Genomic DNA, 19,306 nt, shown 5'->3' on the forward strand with positions numbered 1-19,306 from the left:
TCCTTTCACTGGAACTAAGGGGCCGAGTCCAACCCCTGAAAAACAACACCTGAACTCAGTGATCTGGAGGGATGTCCCAATACTTTTGGCAATATAGTGTATTTTGTTTACAGTTTCAAGGACACGCACTGAAACTGTAAATATTAACACTATTAAAACAGAAGCATAGTCGCTTTTCCCTGCAATGTGTTGCATACATACATGCAAATTCATTCAGTTTAATATGCATACTTATTTTATATAATATATATTTATAATTTTATTCCTTAGTCTGACTTCACGCCTGCTCCTCTTATAGTGCCTGATGTTTGTTGTACACTTTTCTGGCACAGACTTCAGAATCTTGCAGGTCGTGATGTGATTGGCTTTTCACTCTTTTACGCGTCCACCAGTTAGAACAATAACACGAGCTGATAAGACAATCAGAGATTATAAGACAATGTCACTTAATAACACTTCACAGTGTATACATTAAAGCGGTATATAAAATAAAATTTTAAAACATTTTACCGTTTTGGAGAAACGTTGACATGTTGTTCCTAAATCTCGCCACTAGATGGCACTGTGTCGCTGAAGTCAAGCCTTAGATCAGAGTCTTTTTGTTCATTTAGAGAAAAACCAGGAAAAGGCTTTAATGTGATTTAATGAAGCAAAGCAGGGATTTGACACCAGATCTCTCCCACACCTTGTCATAAACACTCTTCACTACCCAAAGGACAAAACAGTAATTAAAAAAGAGAACATTTTCCACATTAAGTATAAATATCAAAAGGGAGAAATGTCAGTGTCTCTAGGTCAGTGTTTAACAGAGGAAGCCACATTAAACTGTTATTTGCAATTGATTATAATAGAGGGTTTTAAAAAAGCTTCACATGGGTTTAATATTTAGTGGGTCATTATTTTTTTAGCTAGTACACGGTAGTCATGATCAGTGTGTGTGTGTGTGTGTCTGTTGGTAGATGTTTCTAGGCCAATGTTTTAACATTTATAAGTCTGAGACATTTAGTGAATGGAGATTTCTGTTTTTGTTTCTCTTTTTTTTTAAAGACCTGGCATAAAGATCTTTGAATTATTTTATCGTCACACAGATCACAGTTACATGCTGGAGCTTAACTAGAGATTTCATTGTAACACATTATTGTTTATATTTTGTAATATGTACTGTGTGTATTGTGTAAAAAACATTCAGCTGTCAGGTTATATAAATAAAACATGGAATTTCTCTTATTTAATTCACCCATTAACTGATCAGGGTGCATCAGATACATCTTCATACTTCGTTGTCTTTGTGTGTGAGTGACTGACTGAGTGAATGATTGAGTGAGTGTGTGAGAGAGTGAGAGTGAATGAGTGACTGAGTGAGTGAGTAAATGAGAGTGAATGAGTGACTGAGTGAGTAAATGAGAGTGAATGAGAGTAAATGAGTGAGTGAATGAATGAATGAGTGAATGAGTGAGTGAATGAGAGTGAGTGAATGAGAGTGAGTGAATGAGAGTGAGTGAGTGAGTGAGTGAGTGAGTGAGTGAATGAGAGTGAGTGAGTGAGTGAGTGAGAGTGAGTGAATGAATGAATGAGTGAATGAGTGAGTGAATGAGAGTGAGTGAGTGAGTGAGAGTGAGTTTCCTGAACAACATTTAAAGGTCATTTACATCCACATGTGTTTCATTAACAAACTCATCACTAATTTACCTTGTAAACCAATCCAGAATCTTTTTAATTGAACAAATTACACAGAGCCAGGTGGGAGGTGTTTGTGGGAGAGAGGACAGGTGTGTGTTTAGTTTATTTGGAGATGTTTGAATCATTTTGTAAGGCAATTCCTCTGTATTTTTGTGTAACTCTACTGAATTTTGGTGCTGTAATAATTCTCTTTTCACAAATTAGAAAATATAAAAAGAAAGATCAACAGAAAAGAGTGATGCTTTGCAGACACTTTATTACACAAATAACATTGTTACTGAAAATAGTATTCTTGCAATAAAACCTCAGTATGTCACAACAAATATCAGACACATCTCACATCCTGCTTGGAAAATGTCGTAAATACAGCTTTAGATACATCTTAATAATCCTCTTTTTTTTCTTTTCATTTAATGCGGCACAAGATAAATCAAAATACAGGTGACGATAGCAGCGCTTTGAAGAAAGTGGCACATCTGTAGTAATATAGGTGCTGCAGAAGGCGAAATACATAATCAAAAAGGCACAAATGTACAAATAAGAGATAAAACAAACATCTGGACCAGTTACCTGAAAACTTAAAAAACTATCAAGTTTTATCAAGATAAATTATCAGCATATACCTGCCAATTTAGAATGAAAACAAATCTACCGCTTTCTCCTCTTCCATTAAAAATAAGCATAGAGCTAAATCCCTAAATCTACCAGTGTTTGCTCCTCTACGCTCCTGCTCCCATAAAATCATAAATTAAAGTGGCAGTCGTATATCCTAATGAAAAAAAGGTTTCTGCACAAATAAATTAAAATATATTGGCAGCCAATGCGTATAGTTACGTGTATGATTGCGGTACATCGTTAGGGTTCGAGCACGGACGGAGAGGGCGGAGTCTGGGCCGAATCATTAGGATGAGGAAACGGGGGGAGGAGGGGCAGAGTATTCCTCGTTCTCCGAGTCGGTGGCATCCTCGTCATCCTTCTCTAGGTCACTGCCCTCTGTGCTGAGACGGTCAAAGCCCTGCCGTGTGTAGCCTTTGTGGGTTGCAAAGAAATTGCCTAAGTTTAACGTCCCTGCAGCTTTGCCTGAGGAAACAGAGACAGAACTTTAGAGCTCTATAAAAAACATCTAGATAAAAGCAGCTGAAAGTTTCAGAAATAGCAGAAGTTACCTACTATTTCACTTAAAGCAGTGGTAAGAAATGAGACATGAGAACTGCTAGCTAATGGCAGAAAATGAAAGCCTAATTTTTGAGAATGAAGCATGGAGCTCTCAGAGGTTTACTGTGGAAGTAAACATTCATATCTGAAAAATAATTCATAAAATCTGCCAACATCTCATCAGCTGCTGATAAAGATCCTTATAACTAATCTCAACCAAGTTAAGAAAAGACACACACACTGAGAACCATTGAAATATGGACAGCTCCATAATTATTGTTATCGTTAAACATGGAGCTAAAGTTCAGTTACAGTAGGCGTATACCAAGAACATAACCAAGGCACCTAAAGCCTCAAAAATATTATTTTATCTAAATGTTTCTGTAGCTGCCACAGTTCTGGAGGTGACTGTAATAAATGTTAAATTGAATCTAGTGTAAAGAAAGGTAATGATGTTCGGGTTAAACACTCTCTACTGACTCCGTGATTCCTGCCTCCAGCCTCTAACATGTTCCAGACAGAAGCCAATAAGCTCCTTACATAAAGGTCATTTAATAAACAATTGAGAACAAGCAACCGAATTCACCCACAATGAACATGAGCCCAACAGTTAAAACTGATCATCTCAGCTAATAACGAGGTTAAGTGCAGTGTTGTCTCTCAGAAACATGTTACAGTCTAAGTTCTTGACAATTCTGATATAGCGCTCTATGAACATTTCTAATATTCAGTAAGTCTTTCTAGTCATGGCTGCACTGCTACAGCACTGATGGTCATGTTACAGCTAGCTTATTGCTAAGAGATGTGTTACTAATCCAGTCATACCCAGTCTTTATTTAAACCCCTGACTGTGTGCAGTTTCCCGAGGCAATGCCGTGTGAAGTTGTTTACAGACCAGTTAAACGATGCATGTTGATTTAGCTTCATCGTGTACTTCCCACACTCTTACATGCATATACACAGTTTAGAATATCTTTGTGTCAAGAAAGTCTTTATGCACCGCACGAAGAGGTCATGCAGGGAGGAGTAACCCTGTGCTCACTCGGTGACGTCTCATTATAACACTCTGCTTACTTTTTTCCTCCACTTTATTTAAACTGAATCCAGTGACCCATCTGTTCGTTTCAACGTTGTGATATAAAAGTCATTTATGGAAGAATCCCTACCATTTTTAAAAAAAAAAGTGACAGCCTACAAAGTGTTATGAAGTACATTTACTGGATCTTTCAGTGCCATCTTAAAAGTGCCTTCAGGGCTTTTCCGCTTCAGATCCGTGCCATCTGCAGTACATTTTTAAGGGCCGGGCCCTTTCCAATTAATGCCTAGTGCTTAGTCACAGAGAACCGAGTCTTTAATGTCACCGCATTGCTGCAGACTCACTGGCACAGAGCGTCTTAGCTAAACTGAAATGAGCATAAATGCTTTTTCTCATGACATGTCTCCACAACCGCAATGTTCTTCAAGGGACTCTTATACACGCCTCATACATACAAAATGTAAGAGAAGTAGATTTTTGGTTCTGGGTATGTGTTAGAAAGCTTCTATTCACAGAAATGACATCAATAAGTTTAACTTTGCTCATGTTATGACAGTAGTCTTAAGCTATGACATTTTTCCATCATATATATATATATATAGACTATGGCTGATCAAGCTCTGACACATGGCTGCAGTTTATGGATTAAGTGTATATTTATGTGCACTGAAGACCGTGTGGATCTGAGACAGGTCTTTTAATCACTATTTGTGCTATGCTCCACCCACCTCTGAGTTTACCCAAGATTCCACCTGATGATCCTGAAGGTTCCAGCTTCACCTCATGGCCATCTTAAAACGTAAGGAAAAATGAGATTGCATTAACACCAGGTGTAATGAGGCATACAGGCCCAGGCTCTGGAGCAGCTGCTGTAGTGTGTTTATAGATATGTGTATCTTCTTCTTCACCTCTAACATGGGTGTCATACATGTCTCAGGTGGAGGTTAGGGAGCGTATTAACTGCATGACTAAATCACACACTAGACCACTGCACCCGGAGGCTCTTATGTGACAGAGACGTAGTGCTCGAGTTTTGAGAAAGCTACTGAAATAATTGCTTCTTTAACATTAAATCATGTTAAAACAACATTTACTAAATTTTACCACCATTCCTTAATCCAGGATTCCACTCAGTACTCGAGTTGGACCTGATCTCAGTAGGGATTTTGAGGTTGTATGTAATTAGAATAAGTGAATGCACTGATCTGAAACGCATCACATTCGGTTTCCTTGGCTGGACCCAACTGTTTTAAATATCCAGATTTGTAATTACTCAAAATCAAGTAACTGAGTGCTTGAGATGATCAAAGTAGTCACATGTAGCTTAAATGAATCATTTTGTTCTGGAAAATCTCAATCAGGCAGACTATGACACAAAACCAACATCAATAGACAGACTTTAAAGTGAAGCGCAGAAATTCAATAGAGCTGGAATTAGTAATAATTAAATGCAAAAAGCAGCGTGACCAACAGATGAAACACCAAGTTCAAGGACTCCTTGTTGCCTTTTAAAGCTATGACTAAAATCCCTCTCTATGAATCCTCTCTAGTTACCTCCATACATCCTGCTCTTTTTCCAGCGGATGAACACACCGATGGTGATGACCAGCACGAGGGGGAGAAGCAGGAGCAGAGTGGTGATGACTGCAGGAGACAGACCCTGAGTTGTGGCACTCTTCTTCTCATTCTCCTTTTCTTCCTCTTTCTCCTCTGGAGCGTTGGCCTGTGGAACCGGCGCTGCCTCCTTCTCCTTAGTCGTGGGCAGTTTCTGTACGGTCACTTCAGGGGCATGGACCATCTGCTTGTGGATCGGCTTCAATTTGGCCTGGACGAATGTCTCAGTTTCTAAAGAAAACCATAAGAAATAAGAGAGAATTTGTTCTATATTAAGGTAAATATGTACTTGTGTCATTTAAACAATGTTCAAGTTAAAACAATTGGCCTTTAATACAGCTTTTAATTAAGGTTTAAAACATGAGCACTTTTTCTTTCTCACACAAGTATTATATTATTAGAAAATGTCAGTTATAACACTGAGATTAATAGAGGAAATTGGCAAAAGGTGCCAACCTTAATGACTGTCTAATTAAATCTAATTACAGAGCAGTACAATTCCTTACCTGATTACAGAGAAAATTCTGACTTAAACATGTAACTGTTAACCTATGCAGGCTTGTGTCATCACAAATAAGGGCAAATATCTGCTCTCTGCTTAACATAAACACAACGAGGAAGGGTTCGGTGCTCAGTAAATATTTAGTGCACTCTACGTTTTCTCCACAGCTCTCGAGAGCCTGGCATTTTCTCTACGTGCCTGAACACGTATGGTTTGACGGCATAAAATGTCAGCAGACACGACAAATTTTGTTTGTTCCTGAACCCATGACCTGAAAGACCCAAAAGTCAAAATAGAAACCATAACAACAAGAAGGAAGCAAACATGACAAACTGTGTTACGAGCAGACATTTAGTCAAAAACATGTAAACAAAACAGAAAATGTACCTTCAATCTCCTGCACCTCGATTCCACCCTTTTTAACAGAACGGTGCTCTGCTTCTGAAAGGAGGAAAGAAGAACACGGCTCATTTTCTTTATACTTCCCTGTCCTTTGTAACTGACATTTAATAGCTGGCCATTAAGATACATTCTATCAAGAGAGCTTATAAAAAGCTGAATCTGTGAAGGTCTGATGGGTTTTTCACCTTGAATAATGTTTAAAACACACACACACACACACACACACACACACACACACTCTTGACTATGAGTCATCTCTCAGGGCTTTATTCAGGACCTTATGAATGTGCAGAATGTCCTTGCTACATGATTACACAAAAGGAAAAGGACAGATGATTGACATGTGAGACCACAGATCTCAGCAGGGCATCCTGACATCGGGTTGTGAAGTACAGCACCAAGTGTGAGGCGTAATGCAAATCCGTAGACAACAAGCAGAATGTGTAATGTGTACATCAGTCAGAATCACACACAACACTGGGCCATGCGGCTCAATGAGGCCAGACTTCATACGTGAGTCAAGTGCTTAGGATTTTAGAGACATTTAGAGAAAAGCAGAAATATTAAAAGTGTAATTTCCCAGATTAATCATCACTCCTCTGCTCTTTAATGCCTTCAAGTGCAAGTACATTTAGATAATTTGGACAATGATTATGATTTATGATAGAATTAATTACGGAGAGAAAGTCAGAACTTACTTTCTGACGGAACAAACTTTATAACTGAGTCCAAGGCGGCGTCTCCGACAAAGACACTTCCGTCCTTCACCACCACAATGTCGTGAGGCATTTTGAATTTCTAAACCAAATAAAACACACACAAGACAGTAATCATCAGCTGAGAATCCACACCACTGATTTCATGGTATTCAGTAGTTTGTGTCATGTTTTAGAAGACATGATCAAATCATATTTTAATACGCATTATACGGAGGTTTTAGTACTGAACCTTCTATAAAAGCTGAAAAAGTATTTACACATTTACATCATTACCTTTATAAATAAATCCACTGTGGATTAAAATCTGCTGCAAGATCAGAGATCAGTGAGCACTCCAACAAACTCGGTATGGTTCTGCTGATGCTTTAGTCTTGCCTTAAAAAGAATTGAATTTAGGTTTCTGTATCTGACGTCCACATCTATCTATTTCTCTGTTCTAATTCTCTCTTAATTGGATAACATTAGTGTTGTGCTATAATAGACCCTTGGAGTGCTTGCTCTATTTGCAAATGTTTTCACTGTGCACTTCAAAATTTTTGTTTGGTCAAAATGTGACAACCTTTCTGCAACAGCAATCTGAATCGTATTGGAAAACGGACTCGCTTTGGACAGAGCAAACAAGAACAAAAGCTTTCAGACTTATCAATATGTGTTCATGGGAGAAGCTGTGCATGGTCATTTCACAGAATGTGCACACCTATTTATTCACACATCCATCACACTGCTGCAGAAGTCATACACTGGCCTCTTGAATAAAGCCACTCTCTAAACAAATGATAAAAGGTGAAAAATCTAAAGCACCACGTGACAAACCTCCAAGCTGTTAGGTTACATTCACATGGGCGGTCGCTCAAGTGGCTAAGGCTCTGGGTTGTTGATCAGAAGATCAGGGTTGAAGCCCAAACACCACCAAACTGCCTGTGTTGGGCAATTGAGCAAGGCCCTTAACGCTCTCTGCTAAAGGGGCACTATATCATAGCTGCCCCTGTGCTCTGACCCCAACTTCCTCAGCTGGGATATGTGAGGAAAAGTATTTCACTGTGCTATAACATGTGTGTGGCCATAATAATACAGGCTTCTTTAGTTCTTTCTTTCTTTTTTAACACCATGCTTCTATGGCTATCGGGCTTCTTTAAGTGTTTTTCTTCTCCCCAGCATGTTTTACCTCTAATCCTATAGAAAGCACCACAAGCTGAAGGGAATCCAGCTGCTTTTTTAGTTTCAGTGAAAAAAATGAGCTTTTCAGAAAAACGACAGACGTCCAGTTGTGGTGAATGTGAACTTAATCTTTCAAGTGAATGGATTTACAGAATTAAACTGAAAATATTACATTTCCAACATTGAAATATTACTAATGTTCACCTCATCACCATGAGTTAAATCAATCTTTACTTAATCCTTACTACTGATAATAATAATAATAATAATAATAATAATAATAATAATAATAACTTAACTAGGCCACGAGTCTAGTCATTCATCTGACAGGACTAGAAAGTGTTGTTATGGTTAAAGTATGTAAAGTATGTAAAGTAAAGTATGGTGCCTTCACCACATAAACATTTCTAAAAAAAAAAAAAAGAAAGAAAGAAGGAAAAAAAGAAAGAAAGAAGGAAAGAAAGAAAGAAAGAAAGAAAGAAAGAAAGAAGGAAAGAAAGAAAGAAAGAAAGAAAGAAAGAAAGAAAGAAAGAAAGAACCTCCAAGTGAGAAATCATTCTTATCAACAGTGCTTGAAAAATGTTAAAATTGATTTCCCAGCAGTGAGAGGAATGAGACAAGCATTATTTTCTTCTGATGTAATACCTGTTCACAGTCAAAATATTGCTTGGACCTGAACATAAAATACTGCGAAAAGCACCACCCTAATCCCACCATGTCATCTCTTTCACAGTAAGAAAAATTTCAAAACCAAAGACATCAGACTTATACATTACATCTGCCCTAAAGTCGATCATAATCACGGCACTGACTGCATGAGGAAGTAAAATACACTATGTTGTGGATGATGATAAGGATCTGTTATGTAAGGTGGAGCAGCAGTCATGTCTGTGAACCACTGTGTGTGTGTGTGTGTTTGTGTGTGTGTGTATGTGTATGTGTGTGTGTGTGTGTTTGTGCATGTGTGTTTGTGTGTGTGTGTGTACGTATCAGAGCACCTGTGTGTCTGGCGCAAATGTATCCAGAATCTCCTTGGTTGAATAATTGAGCACAAAGCCTCGGAGTGGGGCGGACTGACCGTATGCTGATTCTCCATTCACCGCGTAGATTAAGCCACCTGAAACGGCACATTAGCATGAGAGACACGCGGTCTGAGAAGCAGCACCACATAAATATTGATCCAGCTTGTACATTAAACATCAAAGAGGCTGGGTGATTGCATATTAAAACAAGGGGCCAGTCGAGTGGAACTGATACTCTGACGAGTGGTCACACATGTTCGCTCATGGTCTTCACATGCAATGCTGCTTGAATTTAATTTTAATATATTGCTTCAAAGATTCTTGAAGGTCCCTTTAATTTGATGACATTTAATCGATTTATTTAAAACACACTGTGATATTTACAATACTTGTACCAATACATTTTACCAGTCAAGGAATATCATCTAGTAATTCTTTTATATTAAGGTCATGAGGGAAAAGGCGTGTCCTTGTGTGGATTCTTTTCTATTTTCATGTAATACCCAAGCTGTACTACAGAGTAACCGAGCCGCTCCTCCTGACGATCACAAAAGGTGTCCTGATTTTAAACCTAAACCCTGATCTAGCCAGCTGGCAAATACCTTTAGTATTAGGGGTTATAGATCGACTACAAAATCTAATACTCTGCGGTCAGTATGAAGCCTTTTCATTTGTTATATATCATTTTGTATTATCTATATTAATTACCTGGTCCCATTCTGTTGTTCTGTTGTAAATATATATATATATGCATGGTTTTGTGTATGAGAAACAGAGGGAGTGACAGAGGGAGCTCTACAAGAAGGTTCAATTTCAATGGACATATAAAAACTGATAGTTAGAGAAAACTTTTGGTATCAATATTTTATGAGCAAATCGATTCTTATAACGGAAAAGGTCAGGATTGCTTTGGACCAGTATCAAAGCAGCAGCCCACACCTACAGCATACAACTCCTTCCTCCGCTGGCTAAGCTTTGGTTCATGCATAATTTATTAAAAGCAGAAATAGGGTCCATATATAGAGAGCAGAGGATTTTTTTTTAAATATTTATCTATTTATTTGATGTTTAGAGAATTCGGCTGGTTGATTTGGGTTTCCTTCATTTGACAGGGTTTTATTTTCCAGCTTGTTTTATGCATACAGTTCACCCTCAAGCCACTGACATTAATCTCACTTTAAACCTTAAATATGATTTCCTTCAAGTTGACACAGGAAAGAAAAGTAAATAAATAATATTCCAGGAGGGTTTTGAGTTTCATCTGGGCCTCTTGTGTTTTATTCATAGCTTCATATTGTTTTCTCTGAACTCTTTGAGGTCGGAACAATATGCTCGGTTATGCGAGGGCTTTAAAGTGGCAGTGATTTATGCTTTGCAATTCGGTGGCTTTAAAATTTAAATAAAACACTTTTTGTAAGCAGAACAAAACTGCCTGGTCAAAGTGCAACCATTTTTCATCCTTTCATCTTTATAGGGATGCACTAATATTATTCTGTTCATTTCTAACACCAAAATTAGTGATATCAGGATCATTCGTATTAATGCTTTTTAATGTTAATTGATAGTTTTAATACTTATCTTTCTTCACAATTAAATAATCAGTATAATCTATTAAATTTACTATTTATAATTTATAATCTATTTAATTTACAATAAAATGGCTACAAGTAGTGTGTACAGTATAAATGTGAGTGCACATATCGTCTTACATAAATGTTGTGTTGTTCACGCTCTACTTTTATGTCGAATCAGCACAAATACATTTTATGAACAAAGGCAATAAAGTTGTTTCTGTGAACACAAAACAAGTGAATAAAATAAATCTGTGCTCAGAGAACAGTGTTTCTGGGACTGCTGGAAACACTAACATACCCAGAATGATATTTCCAAGTTTTAAAGAGTAAACTTCTAACATTTTATCATTTCAGTGATGTTAGGTAAGCGAGTCAGCTCCATAGCATTATGCTAACATTACCCAGCTAACAAGAGTTAAATTATGACTATAAAAAAAGTGCATAATATACAGTATATAATATAAAAGAGTGTAGTCATGAGCATGTGTTATTTGTCTATCTAGGACTTTTTGCAGACTTTTTCCAGACTTTTTGCATGTTTCTTATGTTCTGTAAAGCTGCTCTGAGACAATGTTCATTGTTAAAAGCGCTATACAAATAAAGTTGAATTGAATTAAATTATATCGATTGAGAGCCTCTATTCAGCCGCGATTAACACTGAAGGTGCAAACATGAGGCATGTATTTAATGCAAAACCATCTTTACTGCAGAAACGAATCTATTTTAAGAAAGATTTTTATTGCCTTACGACGACACAATGTCATCTTGACAAACTTAGGCAATGGTTCTGTCTTCAAATAGTGGAAGATGGTTTATGCAAATTTAATACCTGCCCGTTGGTGTTATTAATTCAAACATGCAGTAGTGACTTTCAGTAAAATCACACTGCTGCTGTTAAATTATTTACTCAGTCTCTGCCTTGCATTCTGCTTTTCCATTTTTTTGAGGTAGAAATGACCCAGATTGCATTCTCTTTATGGCAAAACCCACAAAAACTGACAAAACCTACAATCCTGCACATGTGAAAGACACATCCCAATGTGGACCAATCAGCTACCATTTGCTCTACACGTTTTATCCACACAAATGTGTAGTAACTCAGGGACGTTTGCTGGAAAAGCCTATTCTGTAAAAGATCAATGCATTCCGGTTTATTTCTAATAGGCATTTCAGACCAGGCACTGATTCTGTCATTAAGAACTCATCCTAAAGACCACACCAGCTTCCTAGAGCACAGTGTCCTAGATGTGAATGGATGCAATGAATATCGTAATTACCTTGTGCAGGTGAGTAGGAGACGGCGAATACTTCCCCTCCAAACTCATCTTTCTTGATCTCCTTCACAAACTCGCCTGTGTCGGCCATGAAGCACTGCACACGCCCGTTCTCTCGGTCAGCCACCAGCAGCTCGCGCTTATCTGCTGCGAAGGCCAGGCTGTGGGGGATCTGGAAGGGCACACGTCTCCGCCGGTCCAATGAACCTGCAGCAACATGCACAAGAACAACATAAAATGCAGTTATCTATAACAAGCATGACATTCTCTACTGAAAACCTGCAACTAATAATGTGTAAGGCTATAATATCACACAACCTACCCTAGATCAACTTTCAAAATACTATAAACAGATACAAAACCAAATACATTGTGGTCCAGACAATCCTCCTAATTTAAGAAAAAGTTTATACAAGTATTTTATATATATATATATATATATATGGTATATATATATTCACATATCTAATATCACACCATTTTGTATCACACAAATGGCACATTGTGTTTTATGCTCTCCTTTATGTTTTCTTGAAAAGATGAGTGTAAGGTCTCCCTTGAGTCATGTACACAATAACAGCAGTGTTTGAGTGGCAGGGTGTGTACCTGCTCCCCAGTGGGACAGATATTTGCCCTCTGGTGAGAATGTAAGAATCCTAGAATTGCAGTAGCCGTCAGACACATAGACGTTGCCAGTGTCTGGGTCCACGGCAACATCAGTAGGCTGGCAGAAATGGTTCTTGTCAGAGCCTGGAACAAAAGCCTCTCCCAGAGCCAGCAGTGGTTTTTCTTTTCCATCGCTGCTCAGTTTCAGCACCTATGGCAGCAGGAAATCATAACAGATGACATTTTTTGTAATGCACTCTGCAACTCCTGCACTGTGAAATAGACAGAGCTAAAATAAGTCATCTTTTCAGAGCTCACTTGATATATTGGTTGGCGGATAAAAATCAGCTGCCATAAAAATCTCTACTGAACAATCACATTCAAAAATATGACTCCATTCTGAATAATCACAGAACGTACTACAGGGCACTGGATAAAGCTGAGTGGAATGATATGGCAAAAATATAGTACAGTAAAACCCCTGGATATTAATACAGTACATTGTTTCAGCCACCACTAATGGTGAATTTTACGCAAACCCAAACAATGAAAAATTAAATAAAAAATTCCATAAATACAGTAAACATTCTTCATTTAAACTGTGCACTGTTATAAGTAACATGGTAAAATTTTGTGTATTTCCACCCTGGACATGAATCATACCTTTGTCCAGTCCAGGGTATCCGTACGGTTTATGCTACCTAGCGTCTATCTACTACCAAGATAGAGGAAAGCTGTGACAATCGTGAAACTCCAGATTATACACATATGTATGCTTTTATGACTTTGAGCTATATTCAGGAGGGTCATAGCGAGGCTTTAGTAATGAGATTATACGTAGCAGAATTAAGACCCACAGATGTACATGCTGCTTAGACAGTTAAGCACTATTTACACATGGGGATGGAATTTGCTAAAATCAGGTAAAAAAAAATGGCATGTATGCACATTTCTGATCTTGATCATGAATTACATCAAGAATCAGTTTTTCTGTTTGTGCCAAATTGAAACAATTGAAGAAGCTAAACTATATGTTTGCAGTTATTCTACATCACTGCAATAAAGTGTGTTTATCACACTTCTTTCATTTTATAGACATGTTTAATGCATTTTAAGATTTAAAGGTGGTTGAGTTTCTGCTGTTTGTGTTAAAAAAAATGACATCTAAACCTAAAAATATTAATGTCTGCTTTATTAACAATTATTATTATTAACAATATATTATTATTATTATTATTATTATTATTATTATTATTATTATTATTATTATATAAGTATTAGTTATATATTATAGCCTATAGTATTTTTTATAGTTACAGATATAGATTTTATAGGTTAAAATCATTATTAGTAGCAAAAGCCTTAGATCCAAGGCAGATTAATTTTGAGCTGAATATCTGTGAATCCTAACATCAGCAATATAACAAGCTAGTATGAAAATGAGACAAAGACAAGCCATCTCAGGGAAAAGCCTTACCTGATGAAGAGCTACGTCCGTCACCCAGTAATTATTGTCCTTATCAGTTGTGATGCCATGTGGCATATAAAACCTGTTCAAAACCAAATAAACTCATCAGCAACAACAACAACAACAAAAACATAACCAAAGACAGAGCAATAACCTACACATCGGCACTTACATGTTTCTCCCTGAGGCCTTGAGCACATTGCCTTTGACTGGATCCACCACCAAGATGGTGGACTGTTGAATGGGGCCGAGTGATTTCTGCTGGTAAATCGCGTCATTGTCAAAAGAGCTGCCAAAGAAAAGCAATTAATCAGTGCTTCTACAGAAACCATCCCATAATGTGTGAATATTAATAAAGACATGAGTAAGAAAAATATTTACAAAACAGAAACCAAGCAGGATAAGACTCAAGATATTTATTATACTATATTTTCTGGAGAGTTAATTATGAGGAAAAAAATCATTGTGTGTTTGTTCTGCTGAACAGAACAAAAAAAAGAAAAGGCACAAGAAAACAACTCCAGCTATAAGGCCAAAGAGAGTGGACAATTTTAACAGATAGATGTAAATTGAAGAGGAATAATGTCTGACAGTAAAGAGAGCCTACAGGAACAGTAATAGCGATCTTCATGTATTCAGAGTACGTGTTTGATCCATCACAATCTTTGGCTGTAACTTCCCTGTGGACTTTCTAATGTAACCTGTTATGCATAACAAATATTCCTGCCGAGCAACTCGGCCAGGAACAGACGTGCCATCACTCCTTCATCTAATTGTCTAGCATAGACTACAAAAGCATTCTCCATTCTGTATTTCTTCTGGGAATCCTCCATGCATGCACTTCCCTGAAGATAAATTTAAGCCCAGGTCTGAAACAAGATGTGGAGCAGCCCAGGGCAGAGGATGAATGGATTTAACAGGGCTGCCCTTCCCCACCTCGAGACCTAGCTCATTAATTCTACTCTCTGCATTTCTCTCCATCTTTCACTCTCCTTCCTTTTTCCAATCATTTCCACCCCCACAACCTCTCCATCTCTCTCAGCTGGTTAGTGGGAAGCCAGAAGGATCGGCCCAGGAGCACAGAGGCCAAGACAGCTCAGACTGTGCTACAATTCTGCATGCCTCCAAAATGGCTCCTTACCCCTTATCCACAGGCTACACAGTACTGCTTTAATGCTGGGGCTCTGTGGAAATGATCTGGGGCGGATAAGAGGGGTAATTAATGGTCTCTCCATGCTAGCTGTGGTCAGCATTCTTCCCTGGTTATTCTAGGACAAGTGTGCCCTGAATGAGTGTGTAGGATTGGGAAATGGAAGGGATAACCTTGTTTCAAAATTGTTGTTTCAAAATTCTAACCAGTTACATAATAAGGTTAAGCTCTGATGTTTTCCAAATGTTAAATTGTTTTAAATTAAAACAATGTCTAAAGAACTTTGATATTAGTCAGTATTTATATGTATGTGTGTAGATAGATAGATAGATAGATAGATAGATAGATAGATAGATAGACAGACAGACAGACAGACAGACAGACAGACAGACAGACAGATAGATAGATAGATAGATAGATAGATAGATAGATAGATAGATAGATAGATAGATAGATAGATAGATAGAGATCTATATTAACTATTTCAAATATTTTATTTAGGCCTATAACAAGGTGCCAATAATTCTTACAGTACTTATAAAAAAATCTCCAATGAATAAAGCCTAAGTTTAAGTTGCTGTCAAATTCTGATTTCCAGTCAGCCAATTGCTTTTATATGAAGTGTCTTAACACATCAGGGATGGTATCACTGTCAAGTAACAACACATTTATTTGCTAATAAGCAATGGCAGCGATGGCTTAAACATACACCAGCAGTGATAGTCTTCAGTGCATGCTATGATTACAAAAGGACTTGCTTTGCTATGTTTAAGTATCATCTGATACCATTAAGTACCATTACGATACTGATCGTATCACATAAACCACAAACCTTCTTATTTCCAGCCCTCTCATGCACGGGGAAGACATGAAGAAGCACTCAATGCAAACACGCCCAGCTAAATAATGAGAAGATTATGAGTGGGTATCAGTCTCCATTCATCACTCGCTCAACACGCAGCTCTGTTTACGCTAATGCCGAGGGATCCCAGCAGAGCTTTGTGGATTAGCCGGTCAGATGTGACCAGAGCTGGTGTTGGTCTAATGACACCTTAGTCAGGGAGGCAGTCCTTGAGCAACTTTAATGACTTCAGGAACAAAACAGGACCTCTGTTTCTCCCTCACACTTAGTAAATGGCATTTGAGTGAACAGACTCTGAGAGACACAGCACACAGCAGGCAGTAATGTCTTCATCATAACCCTGAACACCGCTGAATGGAGCTTTTTTTTTCACTGATTTGAAAACCCATGGCTAAATGCTCCAAATCCCTCTGTGAACTGAAATTTAAGGATGGCCATGTACTTATTCTCAAGCTGGATGTCTAGAGAGTGTAAATATCTGAAGATTTATGATATGTAACATAAAGCAGGCAATCTTAGTATAGAGACATAAATGGCCTTCATCTAGACAATCAAACAGTCTGTGGCTCGATCTATGAAAGCCTTTTCCTGTAAATGTTTATACTAATGTACTCATTTTAAAACCTTCACTACAATAGTAAAAACTACTGACTGCAATTCTTCTGAAATTGATGAAATTTTCAAAAATGAGCCATTTATTTTTTAACATTTTGAACAGTCTCCTGTGTCAGCACTTTGTAATAGTCAGAGGTAAATCTAGACATTAACTTCAAGAGAGAGAGGAAAAAAGACACTGATATTAATATAACATGTGACTTGTAAAGAACAAGTGATCACAGTAACGGATAAAGGGATAAAAATTTGATGCCGCTCTTTAATAAATTATAAATAAAAAAAAAACAGTTAAAAACAGCTGCAGTAAAATTGGGGTGTGCTGCTATAAGAAAATAATAAACTACGCTGTTATTGATGATTTTCCTGTAACTTCACACCCTCACTGGGATGAATAAAGTATCTATCTATCTATCTATCTATCTATCTATCTATCTATCTATCTATCTATCTATCTATATATCTATATATCTATCTATATATCTATCTATCTATCTATATATCTATCTATATATCTATCTTTCTATCTGTCTATCTAGATTGTGTTATTGCTTACATAATTGTGAGTAAATGTTTTTTTCAATTAGCTAGAATTCATTACTGTTCAGTAAAATAGGAAATGGTTTATTTATTCATCTAAAAACTGCCCAGTTTTCATGTCTGCCACAATTTTAATAGACTGGCTGTTGCCCCGGTTGAAATACAGGATTATAGGATATGTAGAACAACCATGGGTAGATGTCTGCTGCTATCAAGAATGAATGGAGAAAGGGATGTCAGATGGCAGAACGTGGCAGAACAGACATACTGCATGCCATATATACACTATATAACACACAGTTTTTAGGTTGAAAAGCACTGCAAGGTTTCCTGCTAAAATGCCTGGTGCATTAACAGTTACCCTGCAGTGTCACATTTCTGGCAGGTGGGCGGGTTTTCATTTCAAGCCCTGCTGGACAGTGTGATTGCAAGTCCATGTGTAGGTTTCAGTACTTACTTGACGCCCCATCTGTGATCTCCTCTGTGGAAGATAACCAGGTTCTCATCAGAGTCCAGGGCCAGACCGGATACCTGACCCAGCTGCAGGGGCACCTCTGGCCAGCCAGTCACCTCCTCCAGATGGGCCCCTAAACATGCACAAACACACACACACACACAAACACACACGAACAAACTTTAAATATAACCCGTCTTGACTGAACAAATTAGACGATGGCATATGGTGGCGTAATCACAATGGTGTAACGTAACAGAGGAGAAACCTGCTGACTGCCTGATCTGAACACCGAGCTGTGCTGTTTGTGTCTCAAGCTTCATTTAACGCTGTAATGCAATCCGGCAATCTGCTAACTTGGGTCTGATCCAGTGTGTATGAAAATCGAAGCGACTTGCGTATGGTTTTCACTGGGGAAGTGTTTGCTGGATGGCAGGCAGTCATCAAGCCCAGCACATGCCTGAGAGAGCAATGGAGAAGCATGTGGCATCAGAGTCACATGAAGGTGTAAACACCTTTACGAGGCTTCGCCACTTGCACACAGATCTGTTGAGGGATTAGTTACTAATTTCAGATTTTTCTGCTTTGCTTCACTGCTGAGTGTTTAGAGCTTAGTGCTTATGACATACAACAACAAAGTTAACCTCTCATTCAGTTACCTATCTTAAAGCTTGTTAGTAAATAAGTAATATGAATTATTCAGTACTTACTGTCAAATTAAAAGGTAAGGGTTACAAACTTATGACCTTTAACAACAGAAACAAAAACAGCAGCTGAGTAAATAGTTCAAATGTGATAGTCCTATTTGTATTATATTAATAGTAAAATCTTGAATTTTTAATTTGTAAAAATGTTAAAATATCTACTGACAAATTAAACAATGATATTTGTATTTATGTTTTAAAATATTTTCAGATATTGAATTAAAGTATCATCAAATCGAATACTTGTATGATAATGAGTTCAAAAAAACTTCATATCATGATATATATATTGTAGAAATTTATATAATGGTACTTAAAGACATTTCTATTATGCATGAATGAAAATATAAATGTCTTTAAATACCATTATAGGAATTTCTGTTGTCATATTGCCCACGTTGAGTGAGGAATATGAGTCTGGAGCAGCTGATGGGCCGTGAGATGGAGGAAAGAAATAATAACTAGATGACACGGCCATATAAGACTGCTGTGCACTGATGAACAGATGGAGAAAGGTGGCATAGGAATTAGGAAATTTCTGAGCACTATAAATAAGTTTTAGCAGGCACCAAATATCATACAAATTTCATTTAGGTTGTTTTGCCCTGAAAATGTTGTTGACATAAGAAATGACACCATAAATTGCGATAAATGATAAATTGCACAAGAAATTTTCAAAATGTCAGACTATTTAAGATATTCCATCACAGGCTATTTCCCTGTACTGCACTTCTTCTGGCTACCCAATGGCTTTATATTGCTATGAATGGCATG

General features: G+C 37.5%; 1 protein-coding gene across 3 annotated transcripts in view; it reads right to left on the reverse strand.

Annotated features, from left to right (window-relative positions):
* Positions 1-1,916: 1,916 nt before the first annotated feature.
* Positions 1,917-19,306, reverse strand: part of pam (peptidylglycine alpha-amidating monooxygenase) — a 67,401-nt gene continuing 50,011 nt past the window's right edge. For all 3 annotated transcript variants that reach the window (XM_058411331.1, XM_058411329.1, XM_058411330.1), the window contains 11 exons: positions 17,832-17,961; positions 14,383-14,499; positions 14,220-14,292; positions 12,743-12,953; positions 12,140-12,343; positions 9,265-9,383; positions 7,088-7,187; positions 6,375-6,428; positions 5,426-5,716; positions 4,600-4,662; positions 1,917-2,760 (listed from right to left, as the gene is read on the reverse strand). In XM_058411331.1, the coding sequence (XP_058267314.1) occupies positions 2,582-2,760; positions 4,600-4,662; positions 5,426-5,716; positions 6,375-6,428; positions 7,088-7,187; positions 9,265-9,383; positions 12,140-12,343; positions 12,743-12,953; positions 14,220-14,292; positions 14,383-14,499; positions 17,832-17,961 (1,541 nt within the window). In that variant the 3' untranslated portion in view covers positions 1,917-2,581. The remainder of the gene's footprint in view (positions 2,761-4,599; positions 4,663-5,425; positions 5,717-6,374; positions 6,429-7,087; positions 7,188-9,264; positions 9,384-12,139; positions 12,344-12,742; positions 12,954-14,219; positions 14,293-14,382; positions 14,500-17,831; positions 17,962-19,306) is intronic.

The sequence above is a fragment of the Hemibagrus wyckioides genome, linkage group LG16 (assembly GCF_019097595.1).
Source record: "Hemibagrus wyckioides isolate EC202008001 linkage group LG16, SWU_Hwy_1.0, whole genome shotgun sequence".
Taxonomy (NCBI): Eukaryota; Metazoa; Chordata; class Actinopteri; order Siluriformes; family Bagridae; genus Hemibagrus; species Hemibagrus wyckioides.